The sequence below is a fragment of the Bremia lactucae genome, linkage group LG1 (assembly GCF_004359215.1).
Source record: "Bremia lactucae strain SF5 linkage group LG1, whole genome shotgun sequence".
Taxonomy (NCBI): Eukaryota; Oomycota; class Peronosporomycetes; order Peronosporales; family Peronosporaceae; genus Bremia; species Bremia lactucae.
The window spans coordinates 5,605,654-5,631,130 of NC_090610.1; the positions used below are offsets into that span (position 1 = coordinate 5,605,654).

Genomic DNA, 25,477 nt, shown 5'->3' on the forward strand with positions numbered 1-25,477 from the left:
GACGCTTTTACGATCAAGGGGGGCATACCCAACAGTGTCACATCAATACTGGGTGCCCCGCCACGCTACGCTGACAACGATGTGCTGCGCAATATTTAGTTTGAAGGAAGGGCGGGAGCAATATACACCGAGAAGCTGGAATCAAGAGGGGCGACAAACCCCCAATTCTTGGAAAATGGCCCCTACTGTGTCTTGTGTCAGTATACAAAAGAGAAAATCCATATTATCAACGCTAGAAAAGATCCGCGCTCGCAATGGGTGCGAGCAGCAGTTGCTCTTATAGTCAGTTAAGACAGGCTGTGGAATATTTGATGGCCGATCTGGCTATGACCATACACGTCGCCGAGCCTCGTCTGATAGCTAAAGCCACGTGTTGCATCATCTTAAGCTTTTAATACATTTCATCTCTATGCCTCGGCTTATAAAAATGCGCATTAATTGTATAAAATTGTTTGACAAGACCGTATGATAAAGATATTAACAAGCGAAATTATGCTGGCATCATCTCGCATCTCTTGAACGAATTATTACACAACATATGGAGGAGATTGAGGTGGTTACGTGCAGTAGCTTGGTCACCGAACTTGCAATTTTCACGCTCCCATCCAATGCTAGGATCATGATGGTTTGACTCGATTACGAACAGTAGATGTTGTTCCACGCTGACCGATCTCAAGACCTGCTCTGGCCGGAAATTGTCAAATCGATTTGTGCCTGTATCAAAAGAGGCATTAGCTAACTCAGTAATGAGAAAGCGACATGTATTGAGATCTTGGCCCAAATGTCTTGCAGCGACTAATGAGCGGGCAGCCGAGTGCCTCGTTTTCAATTCGCGGTATACACCGCTCATGTCGTGTGCGAAAATTGCGGCATGGAATCGGCTCTACCAATCTGTATGCAATATATCATTCACCGCAACATACTTATACATCAGTGTGACTAGTGGGATTCCACGGCTAATGTAATCTACAAATTAGCTTGTCACGTTACCAACGGTGGTCTACACCGCTGCTTACTTGAGTTAAAATAAATTTTCACATTATTCCATGACTTTATAAAGGATGACCCCTTTGCCAACAGCTTCTCCACGAGTCGTTTTCTAAAGTGCAAGCTGGCCGACCTTTACCGAAAGTCTGCTTGTGGACGTATTAGAAAGTGTAGGTACGAAAACAAATTCGCTTTATCCTTGCAGTTTAAACAAGCTATGCCGGAAGATTGTGGCATTTAAAGTTTCTGTCATACTTAAATTTGGCCTCGATAGCCATCTGATTCTTGTGGTGCGCGAATATAACTGACGCTTCTGCAACTTAATTGACGTGCGGGGGAAATGTTATTACATGTAGGGCTGTCGTAATCACATGGAGCAACCTTACTCTACGTACAATAATCACACATAGTTGTCGGCAAAGTATGCATTTTAAGCCAATCATATGATAGCACCAACTAGTTTTGTAGCCCGCCCAAAGCTTCTTCATTCAAACATTTAATTCCGACAACACGGGAGGCGACTCTTTCAGTCCCGCTTTCGAACCAGTAAGACGGACAAGAGCCAGCACTCGTGAGTCGAGAGTAGGCGTCTGTGCTCAAAGCAAATTACGACAATTCGACGACGGTCGCACTCCTCAAGCACGTCGTTGCCTGTCCTCTCTCCCCCTCCGTTTCCACCATGGGCCTCGAGTCGCCTTACAAACCTTCGAACCGTGGTTCCTTTCTATCATCCCCTATGCCGACCAATAACCCCACGTTTGAGGCACCGGCGTGTTCACCACCTTCACACCACGCCAGCGTCGACGATTGTGGGTCTAGCGACTCAAGCGATACGACGAATGAATTTCCTCAAGCGGAACAGCTGCTTGTGAGCCATCTACGCTTTGCGCACGCCCTTCGGAAGAACGATGCCGCTATGATCTTGCAATACCTCGCAAAGGACGTGATTCTTGTATCCATTGATGGGTCCATTCACGAAGGACAGTCCGCTGTACTGGCTTCTCTTGTCGGCGCCCGCATGACGAAGCTTAGCGCAAATCTTCACATTAAAGGGTGCCCCACGCGCTCGGGTTGTTGCCAGTCGACATTTATTTACGAGCACGGTATTGTGTTTAAAGATCCGCTTTTTATGGAAGTCTTGGATTGGAAACTCAGTAGCGCAACGATCACACGAATAACGCACTTTGCTCTCCCGAACGCCAAGAGCGGAAAGACCCCGAACGACTTTAGTAAATCTGCACCATTGAGGCTTTCGTTTGGAGCGCGATGGTCTGACGAGGAAGATCCGAGTGGATGCATTAATGACTCGGACAGTAGCGAGATGTGGGACGCTGAGACGAGCAATCAAGCCGCTTTTCAACCAGTACAAACAAGAAGTCGACGCCTCAAGTCCACTAGCTCCGCTGATTACAGCAGTTCCGCCGTCATGAATATCTCGTCTGCAAGTTTAAAACGTACGGGAAGCAGTAGTAGCAATCAAAGTGGAGGATACGAGGCCTCCATCCAGCCTCTTACGCCACGAACGAGCGTGGTTCCAAGCGCACGAAGCTCTGCACCATTGTTCACACTCGCCGAGATTTCGTGTCGAGGACTCAAGCCGATTCGAAAACGGAAGACTGTAAACCCATTTGTAATTCTTCGATGCCCCGTGACGGGATCTGTTTGGAAAAGTCCAATTAATCGTCGGGATCCGAATCCAAAGTGGAACCACATTACATTTAAAATTCCTAGCCACAATCTTGCTGATGTTGTGGAGATTTCGCTTTGGGACCACACCTTTTTTCGATCGATTAAAGTTGCAGGTGCGGCACTCGTTGTGTCGGATCTTTTGAATCAAAATTCCGACCTTTGTACGACAATTGAGCTTGAACGATGTGACGCAGCACGTATTGGAGGTGATGCCCCGCACGTGTCGTTGCATGTTCGATTCGTGCAACACAATGGTGGTGATGGGGCGTCTCGTTCTGTGAATGAAGCGGAGCCGATGGTTGCAAAAGGTGTGACGGAGATAAGCAAGACACTGGTTGGTAAAGAACCCCATAGCAATGGCTCATATTGGCTCAAAACCTCTTCGTTGAAAGACGGTCACCACGCTAGTATGGTATTGATGCTTGTTCGTGCTGCGATTGTGGCATTTCTTGTTTGGATGCTGTATCGTGCATCGCTTTTATGGCCACTGCTTGCGTAAGAAACGCTACGTATTAGGTCGACGAAAAAGAATTGGCTAAAGCGTCGTGTATACTATAAACATAAAGACGTTGGAGCGATTGTTTTTTATTTTTATTTCTAATGTTCGATAAATGTGGGGGAAAACGTGCTGTGAGTCGCGTGGTAGAGGGGTGTAAACATGTCACTACGAGATCGCAAGTCAACCCACGGCACCCAGCTCCACCCGACGCACTTGTGTGGCTCCATATTTCGAACAATTTGCTTGTCGTCGACGACAGCTTGCATGAATATCGTAATGTAGTGCTTGCCTTCGTTTTCCATGGGATCATTCGTTACAGTGGCAAATTTCGCCTCTTGTAGATCTAGATCTGATTACGACACCATCAAGGATAAACACGTATACTTCTCGTATACAAATGCAATGTTTACGCACCAGTCTCTTCTTTAACCTCTCGAAGGGCACACTGTTCCCAGGTCTCGAACATTTCTAAATGCCCTCCTGGAAGCGCAACTTTTCCCTCGCCGTGGGAGCCCTTGCGTTGGCCAATGAGCACGCAGTTTGGGTACTTTTTTGACAAAAGCAAGACACCTACACCGACGCGAACGACGGCTCTTTGATCCTTCAGCTTTGCGTACTCGGTCTGAAGCGTCTCCATGCTACAGAATTTGAATAACATCATTTCAGATGAGCTCAATACGTCCACTAATTTCCTGCTTTTAAAGCACCTACCGGTTGGTCTCGGACGTGTCTTGAGTCTCGAGAAAATTAATGATCGCATCCAAATTTGACGTAGAACTAAGCTCACTCCATTCACTTGTATGGCTGATCTGGCTTAATTGACTCACAGGTTCAGTAAACCCGTCGCCACACGATTGGAAGTCGCTATGTAACAATTCTTTATCTTCACCATCTTCTGCCGTCGTGTACCCCAGAGGAGACTGAGATAGCACGAGCGCTTCAGTCTCAACGGCTAGTGGAGATATCAAAAGAGCTTCCGAGGTCGGAGTTACGCTTGTCGTAGGCTCACTGCTTGACTGTGTACATTATATTATAATTTCGATAAACTTGATCTATTTTTTTTTAAATTGTAGTTAACGCACCTCGCTAGCGCTTAGCTGACTGGTGCATAGTAAGGAGTCATCTTTTTCAATGTACTTCATCAGAAGCACCTTCATCTTGGCATTTTCTCGGGCCTATATTCTTATTATTAATACTTATCGACTGTTTCTAATGCATTGTTGCTATGTACCGTAACCACGAGTCGTCGTTTGGCTTCCATAAGTGCTGAGCGGAGGACCTTCAGCTCTGCTTCAGCATCACGAAGTGTACGCCGCTTCTTCGTGGGTGATTCTTTGGTCATCATAGGAGTAGGTAGAAGTAATAGCGGTTCAGTTGCAGGTGACCTATTCTAGGCTTGAAAGTTCACGAGCATCAGCGAAAGCATTTATTTCGATTTATTGACAATTACTGCTGCAACTTTGTAGAAAGCGTACTTAGTGAGTGAAACGCTCACTCTTAAAACCGCACGCGGCACGATGGCCGCCGCTGGAATGCGGTTTTGTCGCGAATGGTATGTAGTTGTGGTCTCTCCCTCTTGTATCGAGACAGCAATGTCGCGTTTCTTCATCCTCTATGGCTTCATTGGCACAAAATTTGGTCTCTGAATCTCAATCTTATGGTATGTTTACAGCAACAATATGTTGTACCCGAGCCAGGACCGTGAAATTCGCCGCCTGGTGTTCCGCTGTCGCAATTGTGGACAGTCTGAGGACGTCGAGGAAAGCTGTATTTATGTCAATGAGCTTGTAAAGGACACACGGTACGTCTTTTATTGTTCGTCTTCTTTAGTCGTGGGCAATACAAGTAATGACGCAATTTTGGTAGGGTGCAGCTAGACGTGCTGCCTGGAGACGTGATCGACGATCCGACGCTCCAGCGCGACCATGACGTAGCGTGCCCGAATTGCGGACACAACGGCGCCGTTTTTATCCGTTCGCAGGATGGTGTGAAGCAAGCAACACTCGCGCTTATCTGGGTCTGTTTGAATCGCGACTGTCAGGTGGATGAGGAGGGCAATCGCTTACCATCATATCGTTGGATGGGGATTTGAGAACATTGGTTACCACGGTACGCGAATTATTATCCGAGCCAGATTGATTTTTAAATGCTTTAGTAGATTTATACGCGCTTGTGGCTTATGTTCATATCGTTTTACAGAAGTGTTGGCAATAGTACCATTCAAATAGAATACGCAAAAAAAACATACATGCCTTTGGGATGAAAATCACTTTTTAATTGTATGCAGCATACTTCTTGCCCGTAGTCAGAAGTTGCGAGAAAGAGCCACTGGGAAGAAAAGTAGAAGCAATCCGTATTTCACTCGGAAGCTGTCTGGCAAAAGTACAGCTTTTCGTGCATATCAGATTTAAATATGAATTCAATAGCCAGCTTGGCTGAAGGGTTGCTGATTTAAATGAAGATTATGAGAAGGTTTATTAGCACATAGGTAATGGTGTTGAGCAAAATTGAGCGGCTTTCTCAGAGTGATAAAAAATAAAAAGAATTAAGTAGTGTGCCGAGTAGCAATTCAGCTTGTTTTTGATCATGTAATCGAGTTATGTTTACACATAACTCGAGTCTTCTATTCACGCGCACACCAACAATATCGTTTACGTATCAAGCATTTTCCATTTATTGCTTTCGAAAGTCGTTTAAAAGAACATTGGCTGGCTCATCGCAGTCTCAATCATGACATTTCATTGACCATCATTCTTAAAGCTTCATATTCTAGAATTATTGTTTGACAACAAAGGGTAGCAAGTACTTCTTGCACCGACTGTTCATTTGCCTTGACACGCCTCTTGTCCATTTTGCATTTCGCGCCATAAGTCACAGCTAAAGAGCAAAAGCTTCAAGCAGCACCGAGACATGCGCACTCTTAATATAACCAAATTTATATGAGTACGTCTGCATCATACCATGAAACAATTCTTTTTTACATTCGATAACATTGCAATCTCATCAATTATTTATTGTATCTGCAATTCTTCAGGACTGACAATTCTCAAATTCCCTAATGAACGCCACATCTCGGTACTGCCTCGTACAACCAACCTCTACTTCTAATAAACTTTTTTAAACGCAAGGACTTGGTAAAGACCTGCAATTTCCCACTCAGCATCCGAAATAGATCCACGGATATTAGTCACGTGCATCTTTTCCAATAACGTTCGATTTCGATCCTGATCTTTGCGTTGCTGAATATAGCGATGAAAATTCTGCTTCAAAAGAAGCTCAAATCCATGTTCGCGTAAGAGTTTGGCCAGCAAATCGTCTGGTACCAAATACTCTGGTAGGTCAACAGCTTGGCATCCACCCCCTTCAGCATCCTCTTCAACGCGATCACGCAATGTAAAGTTATATCGCAGTCCAAACGTTCCTTCTTCAGCGATAGTAGGTCCTGAAAGTTTGGCTCGTGTTGCTGCATCAAAGCGAATACAACAGACTTCACGATCGTGTTCATCCACAATTCTCACGTCAGGCTTGTGAACTTTTTGATCTTCTCTCTCTTTCTCAGGTGGTTGCAATCCTTGGTAAAATTTCATCAAGAGCTTATTTGGATCAACGGTGGTCGCAATTAAAACACCACCATCAGCTAGTAATTCGTGCACGGTCGAGAAGAAACGATTTGCACGTTGTGCGTCACCAAACATGTAGTGAAAAGAGAATTGAACCGATACAATATGGAACGTGCCAACGGCCGCAGTTGCTAGCGGAATTGCATCGTGCCATCCTCGGGTTTCATTCCAGCAATGCATTTCATCGCGAAGCAAGTCCACAATTCCTAAATCTCCTTGAATAAATTGCACATTGGTATGTCGATCCCGTTGATTGCGCGAGAAGGCCGTAAATCGCTCCACCGCGTCTTCTAATGACTTTTGTGCAATATCAACTCCCACATATCGAGCCAAGTTGCGCTTGGTCCATTTCATTAAATCGCCTCCTTTTCCACACGCTAAATCCAGTACACAATCGTCTTCGTGACGTGAAAATTCATTAATTAAAATGGATTTGACCCAATTATTTAACGCTCGCATGTGGAATAAAAGACTGTCAGCACGATCACTTTGAGCGCGTCGCTGTAATTGATTATAAAACGCGGCAGCAGCGTCTGGATCCGTTTCTTTGTCGCTATCATGACTTCGAGACATGACGTCAAACGATCGTTTATTACTACTTATTTTTTCCGGCATTTGCTCGGGAGTGGACACTAAATTTGAAATCGTCATCGCTCGTGACGGTCGTAAGTTCTCTGTAATTAAATCAAATTCAATTAATAAAGAATCCATTCCTTACGATTATTCTATAATTTACAATACCTTGAAGTTGCTCTGCGCCTAGCGCAGGAGGTCCAGGACTAAGCAGGTCCGATAAAGAATTATATTTCTTTTTTACGAGCGGTGAAGGGTCAGAACTGTCCAAAGGAGCGAAAGCTCGAGGTGAAAGGGACTTTGAGTCGTCAATAGATGGAGCAGCGACAGGCGGTGGCTCTGTCGAGGGAATGTCATAGAATTGTGTTGGAGGAGAGGGAGATGGACTGGGAGATTGATAAAGCACGGGCTTGTCGTACGAGATAGTGGCATTCTTGTCCTTAACGTGGAAATAAAAGCGGCGACCATCGCGGTCAAATTGGTGAGACCAGCCACGTGGAAGTTCGTCGTCTACCCAATACACCTTCTTGGTTAGCACATTGTGGTAGTAAGGCATGTTCTTGGAGCGCGACATGGCTATCTCCCATTCAGTCGGCAGCGGCTCTTCAATCACTTTCATCGTCTGGCAGTAAGTCAAGGGCAAAAAGTATGATATTTATGTTTTACTAACCGCGCGAATTAGCAAGAAAAAGGCATGGACCGAATTTTATAAGCTGAACATTAAAAATAATCGACTCCAATACGGTGGGAATTCCGAATTCCGAATTAAGCTCTTGGATGCATGGAAGATGATGCCTTTGTCATTTACGAAGCTTTCTTTCCGTGTTCAGTCGCTCCTTTTGCCGTACAATTAATGTTTACTCTCATTTGATAGCAACAGGACCTATTATAAGTTAAATTAATTAAAGCACGCTGTCGCTACCTAGACTCTCAAGTGATGTTAGCTGATTGTTGTGCTTTAGATTGAAAATGGAGCTCTTTACAAATCCTGTATAAATTAATCTATTAACTTGATGGTGCCTTTAAAAACTATAAAATCAGTTATAACGTACTTTGCTGCATATTGGTCAATACTATCCCTGCGCTTCGCACGCAGAAAAAAACTACTTGAGTCCCGAGTTTGTTTTAAGCACACTCTGGATCGTTCCTCGCTTCCCATTAAATCGCCACTTGGGATCATCGTTTTCTAGCTTCTTCACAATGTCAGCAGGAATGCCAACAACTGGATTCGACTTCATTGTTCGAAAAGACACGAAAGCAGTTGGAAAGTAAGGCACCGCTTCCTCCAAGGGCGTTGATGGTGGCCATAGACGGTCTCCTAAGAGACGCCGATAGTTCAAGTCACCTTTAATGATCACCATCATTGTCTCAGTTCCCAAGCCATTCCGCAAGTCCACAGGCATGTCCCAATAATACGTATACTGATTCCAATAAAGGTCCGTACACACAACAAGCTGCTTTGAGTCAATATAATCAGTTAAACGCTTGCCCAATGCCTAAACTTCCGAAGTTCGAGTATCACGCTGCATTTCGACAACGTGCTCGTGTACATCCGCAAGTATTGCGTCCGAGACATACATTGGCTCTGTTTTAACATTCAGTGTCACTTTGGCACACCATTGATAGGTCAATAAATGATCCGCGAGGGCTAAATCCAATAAAAGTTCCGTGCCACTATTATCGTTAATAAATTGAATCCCAAGCGTCTGGACAGGAGCTTCTCGGGCCTTCTGTTCTAAGTACTGAATGACTTTGTCACTGTGATCGACCAGCAACAATTCGTCATCAAGTATCAATGACGCATCGACGCCAGTCATTGTGCCTTTCACTTCCTTATAACATCCATCGGCTTTATTGCCCCACAAACATAATTTCATTAACCGCTTTAGGTGGTCGTCGGACCTCTTCGCCACATCTAGATCGACAGCCGTCTGTAGCAACCTCCACGGAGTATTATCTTTTAACTCGGCTATTTTGATTGAATGAAATGGGTCAATGCCCGTCGTGTAGTACTCCGCTAGTAGTAGAATTAAGTGGAACATGTACTGTTCGCTCAGAAACCACGGTGAATTCTGCCACGTGTAGCCTTTGCCCTTGAGCAAATTTTCCCATTGATCACTTAAAGGCGACTTGGCAATTTGTTCAGGGTACTGCGAAGGCAATAGTATCACAGCATCCGATGCCATGTCGCTGGCCAGCTGGAGTAAACGTTTACACTGATCTTCCGAGAAACGTCGACGGTTATGAGTCACGCAGTCATGGATGAGTCCAGGCAGACGGGTCTTGTATGATTCATTCGCAAACGTGCCGGAGACGTTTGTAAAGATCTCTTCTAATTGCAGCACACGCGCAAGAAATGCCTCCGAGACGTTCATCATCTATTTTTTGGAGGACAGTAGTTTGCCGGGAAGTACACACCTCTGAAAGTGGAATTTTGTTACCTTATAAATCGCACCAAAAACAAAAAAGGGATTTTTCCGAAACTGTTCAAGAACGAAAAAAAATGAACAAGAAATAGTAAAACGTAGCGATACCGTTATGATCAATCAATGCGCCTAAGTTAAAAGTTTTTTTTTATCTTTTTCGTTAACGAACATTCCTGTTGATTCTAGCCCATCATAAAGTTGATATTCCCCATTACGAAGTTGATCATGAATCTTCGCGTAACCATCTGTTGTGCTGTTACATGTAGTGTAACGGGGCACTGCGACTTGTACTGCTTCAGTACAAGTCCACTTCGCACAGTTGCGAGTGGTGCCTTACGTTATTTCACGTACACTAACTAGTACGTGCAGAGAAAGACTTCTCTTTGAGGCAAATAGCTTAAAGAGGGTTAAATAAAAACTGTATTATATAATTAAGTATCTCTTCTTTGTATCTGTTAGCTCTAACTTAATTATAAACTAATACTAAACATGCAATTGAAATCTTATCTTATCTCTCTCTCTTTTGTTTACATCTACAGTTGATTAGTCTGCGGGATAAATAGATATAATGGCCTATACCTATTTATGGATAAGATTTCTGAACATTACTATTTAAAGTAATATCCTCCAAATATTATCTACCTTTTAGATAATATATTAGTTAACAACCTTTAAGTGTTCATTTCATGTAACGATACACCCCGTTGCATGTAGAGGATCGCTGTCGTGCTAAATCGATGATCCTCCGGTACTTACCGGTTAGTCTTGTGCATGTCGGGGCGCATCCTTAGTGAAATTGTAACGGGGCACCTGGTTAACCTTTCACTGATTACAGTGAAGGTGAGGTGCCTCGAAACTTCACGTACGCAAGAAAACAGAGGAAGCTTTCTAAGAATAGGGAAAAGTAATACTGTCTTAACACATTTAGTTTCCTGCGTAACGATCTTCTATCTACTACTGAACTTATTATGTTAATATTTAACTAAGTATAACGCCTCCTTGCGCACCGCACAATCGTGGCTTGTAACGACTGGTCCAAGTCACCGTCATCGCCCTTTTCAGTGGCGACTGTGAAGGCCGTCGAATCACCCGGGGCCGAGTCCATTAAACCTTTGGATTCTAATGTGACTACCAAAGAGGTGATGACAAGGTTGTTCAACTCGTCGGACCTCTTTGGTGGGTAGTCATCTGATGATGACTGCATGGGCGATGATCACTCTGGTGGTGTAAGTGTACGTCACCAGGAACTAAGTGACCGTAAAATAAGGATTACTGCTGGTGGTGTTAGTTTGCATCACCAGGAAAGGAGTGATTCTAGGGATCGCTTGAAGGGCCAAGTAAGCGTTACCATTAATATGAGCCAACATGAGAGGGACCGCAATATGTTGCGGTTTGATCCTGAAAAGAGTCCTTGGTTGCCCTATACGGGAAACCTAATTCGTTAGTCTGGTACGACCAACTATTGATATCATATTCCGTTATTCGACTCATCCAGGCTTCACAAGCCTATTGATGATGAAACGGAATTGTTAATCGATACCTTTTTCGGGCATCGGTAGTACACTTGAAAAAAGGCAAAGGATGTCAACCCTTTTTTCCATGCTTGGACCAAAGCTAATCAAAAAGGAAGTAGAGGTAGGCCGTGACAGCTTCGTACGGAATGTGCAAAATATAGGTCGTGAGGTCTGGCTTGACATTCTGGATGCTTTCAGTGAACGGTTCGAAAGACGGACCATAACCGGTGACGCTATTAGCTGCCCTGTTTGTCTAGAGAGGCGGAATATCTTGCCTCTCGTGGGGGAACTCATGCCCATACTGTTTTAATGGTGCAGGTCATGTCTCTTAGGAGGCATAATCCCTCAAAGACCCTCATTGGAGGACGTTTATCATTTGTAGGATGCGCAAAGGGATCATAATACCTCCAGTCCTTTCATGAGCGCGGGAAGCGCTCGTTCCCTGATGGATCTTCTGTCGAGGAGGATGGGTCTCGTTGTACTGTCGAACGAGACCCGGACGTTCCATCACCAGTTGAAAACAGGGTTCCCAACTATCATGCGAGAGTATATACTCTCGCCATCGAACGGGATAACTCGTTCGAACCCCCTTAACCTTACGGTGGTTCGGGAAGCGCTCAACGAGAAAACGCTTTTCACCCCAATGGATGCGGAAGGAGAGAAAAAATCGGGTTCGCCTCGTTCGACGAGCCCGAATCAACATCGTGATTTGGATCATACCCTTTATTATTTAAGGGAGGGTATTGATCACGAGCGATCTCGTCGCCGCGAGTTAGCGGTGATAGTGTTTCTCGTGACCAGTTAAGAAATTGTGCGCAGGTTGCGACTGATCAACTAGCGAACGAAAATACACATCAGTCCCTTCAAAACGAGCTGGTGACAGCTCGTCAGAAGATCCCTTCTGTGGAGGAAGGAGTAGATCGTCTGGTTCAAAAGAATCAGACTCTGTTCCGAGACCATAAGGCTTTGGCTCAGGACCCTCAGGCTTTTGCGGATGCCCTAGACCGTTCCGGTGTAAGTTGGAATCGAAAGAAGCCTCGTAATGATAGTTCGGGCGACGACGCCCAACATAAAACGTAGGATGCGTACGCAAACTAGGAGGCAGCTCAATAATGTACAAATTGCCTTGGCGATGTAGTACACGAAACGGGCCGATATACCTAGGCAGTAATTAATTACTGCACACATTCGTCACTACATGTTATGGTACACTTATCGTAGACAGAAGGACTAAGTCATTAATATTAAATGAAATACATTTGTTCTTCCATTTTTGCCAGAGTTCCAATTCTGTCGGTCCACCGCATCAGCAATGGAATCCTGTACGAAACGGGCCCACTGAATGGTTGATGGCAAATTTTACCATTAACAAGAATTCGCTCCAACTCTTCCGAGAGTGGACGTATCGCGAAGTATCTCCTCGAGAATGTGGGTTGCACGCATCGTCTAACCATTTGTTTAAGGATGATCAGAAGTTGAGATTTTTAACTTTATTCTAAGTGATTTGAACACTTTTTGCCAAAATTCCGCCGTAAATCTATGGTCTCGATCCGAGACGAGTTCACAAGGTAACCCAAGGAGTCAAATTATTGTGTCAACAAAGACACGAGCACAGCCTTTGGCTGTGATCGACTCTGAGAAGGGAGCAAGATGAACCATTTTGCCAAAACGATCAACGAAAACAAGAATACCATTAATCTTGTGGTTGTCTTCAGGGAAATCCGAAGACGAAGACCATCAATCCAGACTGCCAGCAATCTGCCGGAACAGGCAGAGGTTGTAACGGAGCACGAGATGATGCAGTAAGCTTCACCCGTTAAATAACAAACTTCGCAAGCACTTACCTACTTGGGGACGAGCTAAAAACTGGCGCGGCTGGAGAATGACCGTTCATTATTTATACGGACCATGCGTCTTTCCGCACGGCTGTAAACAGTTCATACTTCTCGCAAAGAAAGGCGAGATGGTTGTCTTTCTTCGCGAAGTACAATTTCTCCGTGAATGTAAAACAGGACAACTTAAAGTCGTTGCTGATGCCCTTCGCGCCGGCCCGATTTTGAGTCGGCTGCGCATAACAAAAGTGAGGATAAGGCCACTGTTGCAACAATCAACAGTGAGCACAGGCCACCGTTGCAACAATGAGTGTTCCGTCGTCAAAATTACTTGGCGACGTTAAATTAACCTATCAAGAAGATAAGGCTTTTAAAGGGTTGATGCATTAAATTAAAATTCCATCACATCAACCATTGAAAGGATTGTCAAAATTGTATCAAATATCAACGGATCGATAATGGTTTGATGTATTACATAGCCATTGCTCGCGAAACATTTTGTGTCGTCATACCCACCCAAAATGATTTGCAACTAAGCATCATGTATGACTGCCATGATACACAAATAAGTGGTCATCGTGGACGTGAGAAGGCTTACCACACGACATGTCGCGACTTTGACTCATGAGATAGACCCTAGACTTAGCCAGTGCATATTTCATGGCAAGGCTTCCTTGCCATGCACTAGGTGGTTGCGTTCAGCTGGTTGAAGCTGACGAAACTGATAGCAGACGACACATTCTGCGCTGTCTGTGTCATATTGCATTAACGCAGAGCCGATTGCAAAATCGCTGGCATCAAAAGGTCTGTCTTGGTTCGAATTCGCCAGGATTGGTGATTGCATCAATCTTTGTATGATATTCTCAAAGAAATGCTGACAATTAGCGTCCGACCACTTTACATTTTCCTTCAACAAAGAAGAAAGACGCACTGTCATTTCGGCATAATTGCAGGATTACTTGTAGAAGTAGTCGCTAAGCCGAAAAGTTTTTGAGTCCATTTACATCAACGGCACAAGCCATGCGGTGATTGCCTTGATCTTTTCCAGCTCAGGGCGTAAACTGCGTTTACCCACGATGCACTCAAGAAGTGGTATTTCGCTTGCAGCGATTATACTCTTCTTGGGATTTGGATACAACTTATGCTTACGCATAAGTGTAAGTTCCTTTCGGACGTGACGATGTACTTAAACATCCGACTTTCCATTAATGGCTCTGCTATGTACAAAAACATCATCGAAATAACTTGCGCGAAATCCTCCACCGATCTTAATAGATTGGTTCCACATCTGCTAAATGTCGCAGGGCATAACTAAGCTCTGTGGCATAACTAGCCACACCCATAGCATTCCGCTTCGGGTGCTTACTGCTGGGAACGGGATATCCTATTCGCGCATTAGGATCTGATAGAATCCATTCGTCAAATACATTGACGAAAGATAGTACTCATTGACATACCATCAATAATTACGTCTTTTCGTGGTTTCGGCATTCGAGCCGGTACCGTTGCAGCGCTCAATTCATTGAACGCATGCACAATCCGCCACTATCCTGTTGCTTTACGCACACAGAAGGTCTGAGAGCAATGTGGGGAGGTTAATCCCCTCACATGACCCGCTGCCAAGCGATCGCAAAAAAATTGTCGATCGCTAATACTTATTCACGAGGCAATGGCCACTGCTTCTGTTATGAGGCACACAATGGTTGGAGAACCGTTGCTGTGGTACATTTACTTTATGAGTCAATAGTCTTTTATCCTATTTAAAATAGTTTATTCCTAAATTCCCATTTTTATGGGCAACAATGTGGTCGCCGCCGATATAAACCTAGCGGCCAAAATCTATTTCAATTTAGCTAGATAAAGGTTTTAGATTTACAAATACTAAAATAAAGTTAGGTTCCCCTTTTGATCTTAAGGCGTCTAGTGCCTTCCTAAGGCTTGTGTATTGATGTGAGAGACAGAAGCCTTTCTAAGGTACATAGTCTTGGGAACTAGTTGCCACTTGGTTCTACAAATATCTGAATCTCTTGAGCTAGATTCACTTAGCTTTAATAGCTTGTACAAGTCCCTGAATTGTTAAACCCATAAGTTCTATAGAACTAAGAGACTCTTTGAGTCTATAAGTCTTCCTCTGACTTAAGGAGCAAGGTAGCCCCGTTACAGCTTCACGACACAGTATTTCGAACCTGGTATTAAGTCGATTTCGTGTCGAGTGCCTTTATCCTTCGGCAACTTGCACGATACGGATTCAGGAATACATCCTTGAATTCGATCAAATCCTTACATAAACGATTTATGCTTGAAGAATCCTAGGATTGGGATGTAAAAAGTTCAATCCGAGCCTTCTTATCGTGAACACTTTCTTCAATCGATGAACTGCTGAGGACCCGTTCGTTCTCAGGTAATACTATTGTCGACCGAATATCGGTCACGTATTTATCACCTGTGACTTTGCCACTACGCAGGTCACGCAAATATCGTTTCGGTATTAGCGTTGGCAATTAAATTGTCTCCAAAGCTAACTTCGGAGGCGCTATCCCATCAAGTGAATAAGCGCCTACATTTTATGCTTTGTTTACTTAGACATTAAAAGTTTTCTTTCCTCGTTGGAACCTATTTCCAAAGGTACCTAAGAATCTTTGACCACATATTTATAGGGATATACTCTCGCAGATTCTTGGGGACTTATTCCCGCAAGTTTGATTTGGGGAGTTTCTTCCCCAAATGTTACAAAAAATCTGAATTTTAAACTAAAATAAAGTCTTTGGTTACGAAAAACTCTAGCTATGGTTGCGCAACCACAGCGAGATCCTCTACGATCGACTCTACAGTCGATGTAGGACTTTCGCACTGTCTCTTATCGACTGGCGTTGTATATTTTCTTAGATGTTGCTTTCCAAGCAACCATCTTTCTCTCGTACCACTCAGCTTATTCGAGTGGTCGAACTTCGACGCTGCCTGTGCTTGTGCGCAGCTGTCAGGATCTAACTCCGCAGTGTGACGGGTATTCACACTGAGGTCTTGTGCAGTCGTGCAAATGACCAAACTACAAGTGAGGCCATCGCACTCACTCGTAGGACATCCACACGCTTGTAGACGCTCGAAGAAATTCGTCAGATGGCCATTTGATGAACGAGATGCAGGCATTGTCACGGCTTCATGCTGCCAGTTTATGCATTGCTCGTGCTTTCTAAGCCATGGTACTCGCATTAAAATCTAGTAACCAACTACATATTTGATTACTGTTACAGCTGCGCCTTTTGCTAGGCGCAGTGTCATAATCGTTATAGGGACATCGCGCTCAATAAATTTGAGTGTGCAATCTTATAGCATTGGCATCGAATGAAAATCTTCGACGCCCCACAATCGACTAACGACTTTAGTGGCAATCGATTTGCCACTATAGCTTTTAGAGTGATGAGGTCAACCTCATCGCCTGAAGCACTGACGCACAATTTTTGTGTGCGAGGAGGAACTTTCGTCAAAAGGTTGCAGATTCTTTTGACGTTGCTGGATCAGTACGGCGCTCCGCATCTACTGACCCCGAACGTTTTTTGACGATACGCCTCACCGTTGCGATTTCGCAACAGCGTCGGATCCGCCTTCTCCGCTGTTATCAGCGGAAGGTCGATCATTTCGCTCAGTGTTTCTAGGCATTGGGCGTGAAGCACTACACCCATAGACGTATTGGCCCGTCTTTTGACAGCGATTGCAATTTGCATTCGTTTGTAATTTGAAGAGCGAGGATTCTCGCTCTTCACATACGGGAGTTGCATAGGTTCTAGACCTCCGTTTCCGGTCGTCTCGGAGGAGTAAAAGCTCCAGAGTGGACGAAAGCCTGTTTCCTCCTAATCCGCTACAGAGATTGCCTGATCATGCGACTCTAATTCGATCTGGAACAGGTAGGTCTTGACATAATAGATGAAAAAAACACAGGAAGCCGTGCTTATTAAATGTCTCGCTGACGGCCTATGAGTCATGATACAACTTACGAGGTATCGTGTATGTTAGGCATAAGCGTGAAGGTCACGCTTGCACTGCTTCAAATTTAGGAGCTCGGCTCAAGCCCTAAATTCGGCACATGGCGTCTCAATGTTTGCCAGAGCCGAGTCTTAAAGACCTCATACGACCCAAAACCTAATGATTCGTGAAGCTTGAGCCCTAAAGCCCAAGATTTGGCACGTCTGGCTAAGTTGGACATGCCAAATTTACTGTCGCCACATCATCGTTGATAAGGGGAGCTTTGATGGCGTCGTCTATTCGGCGAGATATTTTTAAAGCGAGTCGCCTTCGACTGCCTTAAACTTCGAGATTTCATTTTTTAACATTTCTGGTCGACGCGGAAGCGTCGGCCCGTTAGCAGCACATACATGTAACTGTTTCAACAATTCCAACTGTTGGTCACCCCCGTCGAGTTCGTGTTGTATGAAATCGGCTATGGCCGCATATTGTTCATCTGTATTTAGAGTGAACAGCATGGATCGAAACTGCTACCCGCCTACGACCGAACTCATGCGTTTGGTCTCTTTCCATTGAAGGTCACTCGAATGATTGAACCTTTCTCGCGTTGCGTGATAGCCTATTTGAGAGGCTTGACATATTTCTCCTTCATCATCTAACGTGTCCATATTGGATGCAATGTTGGCCGTTGAACGGACTACGAAGTGCTATCAGATGTAACTGGGCACCCTTTGCTAGTACTGACAGCAGTACCAGTTAAACTACACTGATAACAGTGAAGGTGGGGCGCCTCGACTACTTCACGTACGCGACGTTCAGAGGAAAATTCTACGTAGTCAAGAAGTCTTAGCTACCAAAGGTAAATTCTAAGGCTTTTGGAATAGAGAAGAAGTAAAACTGTATTGATATATCAAGTCCTACGTAACGATCTTTTAACTACTACTGAATCTATTACATTAATAACCAAGTATGTATGGCGCCTACTTGCGCACCGCACAATCGTGTCTTTGTTCGATTGGCAGGGTTGATTTAAATCTAATTTAACCAATCAATAGAACTAATGTCTTATTGCGCCAATATTATCAAATTTGGTAAAATTGGAACCACTAAGTCAAAATTAAAATGATAATAATTTTGTACCTCTCAAAGAAAACACAATTAATAATTTTCTCTAATAGTTATAACCGTTACGGTGGTATGCAACTATTAAACTTGTTTGACGTTGAAAACTCGCTAAAGAGATACAAAAGTCGAGTTGTTATATGTAATTCTATCAAGAACCATGATTTTGGAGGTGATGACGCTAGAGCCTAACTCCTACATACGCGACGCTTACGAGCAGTTGCGACGTCTGAGGAGGATCGCGCCAGATAGTATGCAGCAGCGCATTATAAGGACAAATACATCTACAATCGAGTACGCGGGAAAAGCAAGCGCTAATTTGGTCATCTACCCTAGGCTATCGCACATGCTGAATGCTGGCTGAGGACGGTGAACGCTTAAGCGTTAGTTTTTCCGAAAATCAGATTCCCCTGCGGCATTCGAGTGATGCAATCGGACGTGGACTACATTACTTGCTTTACAGAAATCTAATCGCTTTGTCCTCTATAGACAAGGCCGTCCTCTGCAATTTGCGTAGCGTTTCGTGGTCGTCTACTGGCACACCCTTTTTCTCTGCGATCTGCGCAACGTTTCATGGTCGTCTACTGGCACATCTTTTTTCTTTAAATTTCTCTTTTTGACCCGAAAGGGCATCTCATGTTGCCGCTTCGCAATGGCAGAAATTGCATTTTGAGGGCTGGATGAAAGATCACAAACCGCCACATCGTGTGCTGCGACATATAGACAACACTGCACGCGTTGGGCTGTCCAAACTCTAGTGTCTACAGATTTCCCGTGGCCATTTGACGCTCGCTGTTCGTTAAGCCACTTGGCTTTGGCGCGTAATTGCTCGGTGAAAATTAAAAAATGCGGCAGCGTATACTTGCGTGGTCCAATAATGGCTACAGCATAAAAAAAAGCTATTCGTAAGAAAAAAAAAACAATTCCTGGCACAATCGGGCAACCTTCACGGCCCCAGACGAAACGCACCGGCGATCGCTTCCAATGCTTCGTCCGACATAAATGGTACGCTTTCATCGTATGCTGCCAACATAGCTGATGCTGTGGCCGGACCTACCTTCATAGATAACCCATTCTCATCATTCCATCGATGGGACTGTTCAGATAAGTCAATGTAACTTACCCCTTTCAGCGCGCAGAAGGCTTCAGTGGCAGCGCGCAAATTTCCTCGCTTGATCTCACTATATCCGGTGAGCGAGGCCTGCTTGACTTCACTCACTGTCAATTCTGATATGTATTTCATCAGCTGCGGACGCCTGCATAATGTAGAGTGTAAGCATCTGTTGGGAGTCACGACAGCTGCAGACGCACCATTTTCCCTTCTTAAGCTTCCATTGCATTAGCTTCTTCAATTCCTCTTGTGTCATATACGGCTGGGGCTCGCGCGCCCGCAGAATGGGCGGATAAGAGTCCACATACCAGGTATCTAATGCCACCAGGTCGCTCTTTGTAAAAGAAAAAAGAATTGTGAGTTATGGCAACTATTCCTAAAAATAAAATCGTCTTGCGCACGTGCATGGACTGCAACACTAAGTCGTAACGCGCCCAGACAGTCGCCCATACGACATCGGACGATGAGCTCCATAGCGTCGCCATGACGGATAGGATTTTTCAGACGTCAAATTGTAGCGTTTGCTCGTCACAGTCGCACATATCCGTTTCGTCAAAGTATTAAGTGTGGAAGGACCTTTTTGAACAGATAAATGCTGATGTGCGCAGCTGCTGTCATAATGTATTCTTACAGGTGTCAGTATCTCTTTTTCACGTTATATTCTTTCTATGTATAGCTCAAGCCGTCTCTGGCGGTTCTTTGATCATAATTACAAAGCAGGCAGTCACCGCTTGTTGTCGCCTCACCTCATTTATTGCTGCCTTCATACCCACGTCTCTTACTTTTGAGCTTAGTCTTCGATTAGCGCCCACATTGCCACTTTGTTAACTAAGTAGCTACATTCGGTGCACGACGTTACCGAGTTCTAGAAATGGACGAAAAGGAAGCAGCCAAAGCGAAGCTATTCATTGCCACGCTACAGAAGTACGGCTATGACCTAACAGACCCGAGCTTGGCGACTAGCTCCAACTCGAGCTTGGACTCGTCCTCCACCGAGTGGAGTCCTGATGATGACGTGGAGCCAGTTGTTGTCTCCCGGCTAAGCTCCACATCATCCTCAAGTATTCTGGCTTTGCGCGACCGCAAGAACCAGCAAAGCGCGCTACACATTGCGGCCAAGAAGGGTCATTTTGACGTGCTGCGTGCGCTAGCCAAGCTCCCGGGTCTTTCGGAACACTTGAACGCCGGTGACCGACACGCGAACACAGCGTTGCACTTTGCTGCCAGCAGCACGAGGTCCAATGCCCCAGATCTTGTGGAACTTTTGCTCAATCTCGGCGCAAACCCTTCGGCCTTGAACGTCCGTGGACAGACGCCATTGGCTATTCACATCATTACAGCCAAGCCCGAGACACCGACGACTATCACGAAGCTCTTTATCGACAAGTTTAGGCATTTGAAACATATTCCGTCCTCGCCTTCTTCGCCTTCGTCTCCCACAGGCTTTCGCTTTACAACGCCATGTGCGGCACTAAACGAACTGGTAAACGGCACGACGTACTTACACATGGCAGTCGAGCGTCAATTGGGTGAAATTGGCGGCGCCTTGGTGCAAGGAGGGGCCTCGATTAATGTACCGGACCATAATGGCGTGATGGTGAGCGACACTATTCCTAAGAAGCTGCTGGTAAAGCTTATTACATTCATGACCGAGGGCTCACAAGTGGCGCCGGCAGACATTGTACGTGGGAGTTGTAAGATATGCCGCAACCCAAAGAGTCTGCTGGATCCACTGAGGGATTGCGCGCTATGTAGCCGCGCGGTGTGCAAGAATTGCTCGCAGAAAGCGTCCGAGATTCGCAAATCGACCTCGGATGGCACGTACGTTTCGCTTAAAGACAAGGATGAGGGTCGATTTTGTGCTGTGTGCTGCACGGTCAAGATCCTTAGGTCCAAGAAACACAATCAACGTGAAAACTTTAACAAGAAGCTCATGGGCTGTGGCATGAAATAGACGACTCGGTCCGAATGAAGGACATGCTACGATATATACTGTCGCACGTTCTCGATATAGATTAAATTTGATATTTCTTACTTTTTTAAAATTTAGCGTTGGCCGTAATAAATTGTTTCCTTTAGCTTATTAGTGCGTGGTACAACACATATGTGAGTGAAGCAGCCGCAAAGACGGCCCCGGCAAAGACAAAACTAAGTGCCAATCGAGGGGAATAGAAAGCGTCTCGCTCAACGAGATACCCACGCGAGACCTCGTAGAGAAAGAGTCCAGGAACGGTGAGCGCAAGCACATTGCCCGACACAGAGCCGACAAATGCCATCACAATGCCCAAATCACGCGAAGATACCGAGAACAAGTGCGCAATCAGTAGAAAAGCTACTGTAATCCCTGTGCGGAATAGTAAGCTCTCGCGGTCGTGACCCAAACAGCAAATCTCGACAAGCTGACGCAATGGTTGAAAAGTCATAGGCGTCTTCAGCACCATGCTGATGCCCAACGCCAAGCGAGCTCCATTAATAAGCTTGTCATCTGTTTTAAAACCTGTAAGGATGTCACTTGGTGGCTGTCCATGGAAGCATGCGTAGCCCAAATAGGCAAAAAATAGATAAATAACGAGTCCCCAACTCATCAGTGCCTTGTGCACCTGTGTCATCTGCGTCTTGACGCGAATTTCTTGGTACGCACGTGGGACATTTAATTGACAAGTAAAACTCAACGTGACGATTGGAAGCGCGTACGCAAGCGCTGCGACTTCTGAGTTAAACTCGTCAGCAAGATTTTTCGGAATCTGAGCTGCAAAGTCGGGATCATTCTGTATTGTACGAATGGCCAGTGCTACGAGAATGTAGAGAAGACACAACAGTACGAGGATATTGGCAAAACGAAGCTCGTGAATGGTCTCTGGAAGACAGAGCGGGATACTCAAGAGCATAAAGACCAAGCTTATCGCCCTGCGACTCATAATTCCTAGTAGAAAAGGCTCAAACAAATCCATTGCAATGACCATATAGCTCACAATCGCACCAAAAAGCAAAGCAACCGTTAGTAGACGCACTGCCCAAACGCCAGTGGCGCCGACGAGACGGGAGCTTAGTGCCTCGTATGAATACGCAAAGGCAGCATCGCAGCAAATAGTAAGCATTTCGCAAGCGCGGAAAGCCAACCAGGCACTTATGCCGAACAAAAGCAGTGCAGGTAGCTGCCCTACTGCTTGTATAACGCTTGGTAGGGTCAAAATACATGCACCCGTCATGGTCGTAGCAAGCCCTAAAAATGACGAAAAAGCCGAACCTTCTACAAAAAAATGAGCAGGACAATGAGCTTCTGTCGATGTTGGGAGCGATGAGGCAATCGTTACGGTGGAAAGCTTCTGCGATGGACTCTGCGCGGCGCTGGTCGTTCGCAGCAGCGACGCGTTTTCCATCCTATTACGTGATGATACGGGTGTAATATTTGGTGTTATGATTGAGTGATTCCTGAAAAAGGCCGTCAATAATTACAGAAACGATATGAAAAAGTTTATTTTTTATTACAAGAAAAAGAAATGTATGCGTCTAGTTCTTGAATGTGGTTCCGATTCGGCCGTCTTGCAACTATACACTTTCTGTATTTAAAACGTGCTATGACTCTAATCGGAAGTATCCGAGTGAGGAAAAAACCCAAGAATATCCTTAATAAGAATGTTCCACACGACTTGCACGGCGACTTCGGCAACAATGAGCCAAATGACAATCATCTCGAGCTTCGTGTCGTGTTGATGCGCAAGCTGCTGGCTCAATACGTCCAGTCTGCATCAATTCCTTATTAGAACGCAAGTAGTGAGGTAAATTACAGGCACGCGATACGTACAGCTCTCGAAGGATATCCAAACGTGTATTCAGAATCTGGACACGATTGTCTACGCTCAAATACTTCATTACCTTTTTGTACAGCGGTTCATACTCGTCGTCTTCCCAGAAAAAGTCTGGCTCGTCAAGCATATCGGAGTTTAAATTCACATCGCTTCGCTGCACATCACATTATCTTATAAAAAAAATGGCTTTTCATGACAAGATCAAGCCCATTCTCCGCTCGTACCTCAATAAATAATCGTCCAATGAGCTTTGAAATATCACTCTGCGAATATTGTATTGAACCCGTCGCTGCCAGATTCTGCGGCACGTGTTTTGTCTCGCGAATCGTTTCTTCGACGCGTTCTTCAAAGACGTCCAGTTTTGAGGACTGGGCCATGGCAAAAGAGATCGCCAACTTCTCGGAAGCGCGATTACTTCGGAGTGTAATTGCGTCGTTGCAAATTGAACTTGCATCTCCGTATGTATAGTCCATATCCTCCACCTCGACTTGTTTCACTGGTCCCACGGAGAAGGAACTTAATGCTACTAAGTGCGCTTGTTCTTCGGCTCTTGTGAGACCCCAAAAAACTGCACATCCCGTCCTACATGGTGCAAAAAAGCTCAGTGACTTCGACAGTCCACAAAGTCGTCATTGAGCACAACACGTACGCAAAATAAAAGGCATCTTTCTGCTGATACGGCAATCCCCCTCTAGATTCATTGACAATACAATGTCACAACATTACGCCTTGCTCAATGATTTCGTACGTACTCATGATCTATAGCCGGTGCACAGCTTGAATGAATTGCCCCCATATACATTTTATGCGTCCATCCATCCGAATGCAATTCACCTCCGGGCAATTGACCCGTTTCGACTCTTTCGAGCCACTTGAGCAGCTTAAATAGCTGCAATTGTTCGCAGGTGCAGTAAGCAGATACGCGAAGCTTAGGAGCACTCGGTGGCTCTCGCAATTGCTTATTAATGGTCCTTATTCTAGAGCGACGGGTTGTGTGACTCACAGTGCCGGGTGCTGGCAGCGGTTTTGGAGGCCCCCTTTTAAATCTACTTTTTTTCCAATTGGCTCTCGGAATTAGACGGAAGGCATCTGATGTCTGCTGGCGGTAGCTATTGGGCGAGAATTGGCGATCTAAGTCGCTTAAGTCATCATCTTCGTCATTTTCGCTGCTACTGCCGTCGTTGTCGGCTCCAAAAAAATGGCGCGATCCGTTCCCGCTCTCGTCTTCTTTGCGGTGATACACAGCCGAGTCAGAGTTATAGTTGAATGATATGTTTTTCGGTGGTAGCAATGGCGATCTCTCGCTTTTAATGACGTCGGTCTGTGGGGGACTGCGACTGCTCCGCCGTGAACTCATGGAGTGCACAAGTGAATCTTTTTGATTTGCCAACGTAAAAAAATACAAGAATAATTATGTAAATTTGTTTTTGGTGGTATTTTGTTATTTGGGAATTGATAAAAGGCACTTCGATTAACAGCAACCCGAGAATTACAATCGTGAACCCAAAGCTTCGACGCCAATAACTTTAACTTATTGGACAACATTGAAAAGGGGTGGGCTACGAGGGAAAAGCCGATGCTGTTTATTAGGCTGCCGTTCGGGACACAGACGTTTTTGATCAGGACACAGACACTGTAACGGGCTAAAGTTGCCCTAATATAACACAGTCCCCGTTAAGTACACTTGGTGTACCTAAGAGAATGGTCAATTACTAAATTATAGTAATTAGACCCAGCACTCGGGTGTGGTGCACATTTGTGACCAACCCTTGTGTATGTGATGCACATGGGTGCATTCACATTAGAAGGGATGACGGCTAGCGTCATTCGTCACGCGAGGTATCTAGAATGATACGCTCGCAATATATGTCAAGTGTTATCTATAGAGATGACATTTTGATGGGTAAAAATAGGTTTTTATATTCAATACGATAAAATATAAATCAGTCTGAAAACTACTTCCTACTTGGTAAGTGCGCACGAGGAGCCGGATTACCGCTCCCGTGACGACACTTAACCAAAGTACTTAGTGCGTTGGGTGAGGTCGCTAACGCGCCCACCACAACTACCTTACAACACGCAAGAGAAGCTGGTTAAACCGCTTCCTCGCTGTGCTAGGGTGTGTGTCTAAGTAGGGCGTGGCCGCATTACATTGTGTCCGCCTACAGACACGATTAATTGGCTAAATCTAAGCTATTTGATTGGCTATATTTAAACGTTTGATTGGTCAACGTCTGGCTAGGAATATACGCCCAGCGCTAACATCGCCATATCTTCACGATTAGCAACCGTGCAACCTTTGCAATTGACAACGACAGGAGATAGCAAAGGTAAA

General features: G+C 45.0%; 10 protein-coding genes across 10 annotated transcripts; 3 read left to right on the top strand and 7 right to left on the bottom strand.

Moving 5' to 3' along the window:
* Positions 1-490: 490 nt before the first annotated feature.
* CCR75_000533 (uncharacterized protein) lies at positions 491-850 on the bottom strand (the record flags this gene model as incomplete). Its single annotated transcript, XM_067958640.1, has 1 exon — positions 491-850. The coding sequence occupies one exon, from the start codon at positions 848-850 to the stop codon at positions 491-493; it is 360 nt and encodes a 119-aa protein (XP_067822280.1).
* Positions 851-1,536: 686 nt separating this feature from the next.
* CCR75_000531 (uncharacterized protein) lies at positions 1,537-4,641 on the bottom strand. The gene is made up of 5 exons (XM_067958638.1): positions 4,407-4,641; positions 4,258-4,350; positions 3,887-4,191; positions 3,590-3,813; positions 1,537-3,524 (listed from the first exon to the last, which is right to left on the bottom strand). Exons 1-5 carry the CDS (start codon positions 4,518-4,520, stop codon positions 3,274-3,276), a joined length of 987 nt encoding a protein of 328 aa, XP_067822282.1. The 5' UTR covers positions 4,521-4,641; the 3' UTR covers positions 1,537-3,273.
* CCR75_000532 (uncharacterized protein) lies at positions 1,667-3,175 on the top strand (the record flags this gene model as incomplete). Its single annotated transcript, XM_067958639.1, has 1 exon — positions 1,667-3,175. The coding sequence occupies one exon, from the start codon at positions 1,667-1,669 to the stop codon at positions 3,173-3,175; it is 1,509 nt and encodes a 502-aa protein (XP_067822281.1).
* A 51-nt stretch (positions 4,642-4,692) lies between the features above and the next one.
* Positions 4,693-5,951, top strand: CCR75_000530 (uncharacterized protein; the record flags this gene model as incomplete). The annotated part of the gene is made up of 4 exons (XM_067958637.1): positions 4,693-4,727; positions 4,848-4,976; positions 5,042-5,284; positions 5,375-5,951. 3 exons carry the CDS (start codon positions 4,693-4,695, stop codon positions 5,265-5,267), a joined length of 390 nt encoding a protein of 129 aa, XP_067822283.1. The 3' UTR covers positions 5,268-5,284; positions 5,375-5,951.
* Positions 5,952-6,137: 186 nt separating this feature from the next.
* CCR75_000529 (uncharacterized protein) lies at positions 6,138-8,302 on the bottom strand. Its single transcript, XM_067958636.1, has 2 exons — positions 7,537-8,302; positions 6,138-7,469 (listed from the first exon to the last, which is right to left on the bottom strand). The coding sequence occupies exons 1-2, from the start codon at positions 7,985-7,987 to the stop codon at positions 6,280-6,282; spliced, it is 1,641 nt and encodes a 546-aa protein (XP_067822718.1). The 5' UTR covers positions 7,988-8,302; the 3' UTR covers positions 6,138-6,279.
* A 52-nt stretch (positions 8,303-8,354) lies between these two features.
* On the bottom strand, positions 8,355-9,746 carry CCR75_000528 (uncharacterized protein; the record flags this gene model as incomplete). The annotated part of the gene is made up of 1 exon (XM_067958635.1): positions 8,355-9,746. The coding sequence occupies one exon, from the start codon at positions 9,744-9,746 to the stop codon at positions 8,865-8,867; it is 882 nt and encodes a 293-aa protein (XP_067822717.1). The 3' UTR covers positions 8,355-8,864.
* Positions 9,747-18,245: 8,499 nt separating this feature from the next.
* Positions 18,246-19,825, bottom strand: CCR75_000527 (uncharacterized protein). Its single transcript, XM_067958634.1, has 4 exons — positions 19,735-19,825; positions 19,534-19,667; positions 19,192-19,478; positions 18,246-19,103 (listed from the first exon to the last, which is right to left on the bottom strand). Exons 1-4 carry the CDS (start codon positions 19,816-19,818, stop codon positions 18,754-18,756), a joined length of 855 nt encoding a protein of 284 aa, XP_067822712.1. The 5' UTR covers positions 19,819-19,825; the 3' UTR covers positions 18,246-18,753.
* A 379-nt stretch (positions 19,826-20,204) lies between these two features.
* On the top strand, positions 20,205-21,287 carry CCR75_000526 (uncharacterized protein; the record flags this gene model as incomplete). The annotated part of the gene is made up of 1 exon (XM_067958633.1): positions 20,205-21,287. One exon carries the CDS (start codon positions 20,205-20,207, stop codon positions 21,285-21,287), a length of 1,083 nt encoding a protein of 360 aa, XP_067822711.1.
* Positions 21,288-21,408: 121 nt separating this feature from the next.
* Positions 21,409-22,713, bottom strand: CCR75_000525 (uncharacterized protein; the record flags this gene model as incomplete). Its single annotated transcript, XM_067958632.1, has 1 exon — positions 21,409-22,713. One exon carries the CDS (start codon positions 22,711-22,713, stop codon positions 21,409-21,411), a length of 1,305 nt encoding a protein of 434 aa, XP_067822710.1.
* Positions 22,714-22,782: 69 nt separating this feature from the next.
* On the bottom strand, positions 22,783-24,543 carry CCR75_000524 (uncharacterized protein). Its single transcript, XM_067958631.1, has 5 exons — positions 23,895-24,543; positions 23,792-23,833; positions 23,367-23,724; positions 23,139-23,296; positions 22,783-23,077 (listed from the first exon to the last, which is right to left on the bottom strand). The coding sequence occupies exons 1-5, from the start codon at positions 24,497-24,499 to the stop codon at positions 22,918-22,920; spliced, it is 1,323 nt and encodes a 440-aa protein (XP_067822709.1). The 5' UTR covers positions 24,500-24,543; the 3' UTR covers positions 22,783-22,917.
* Between the last annotated feature and the right edge of the window lie 934 nt (positions 24,544-25,477).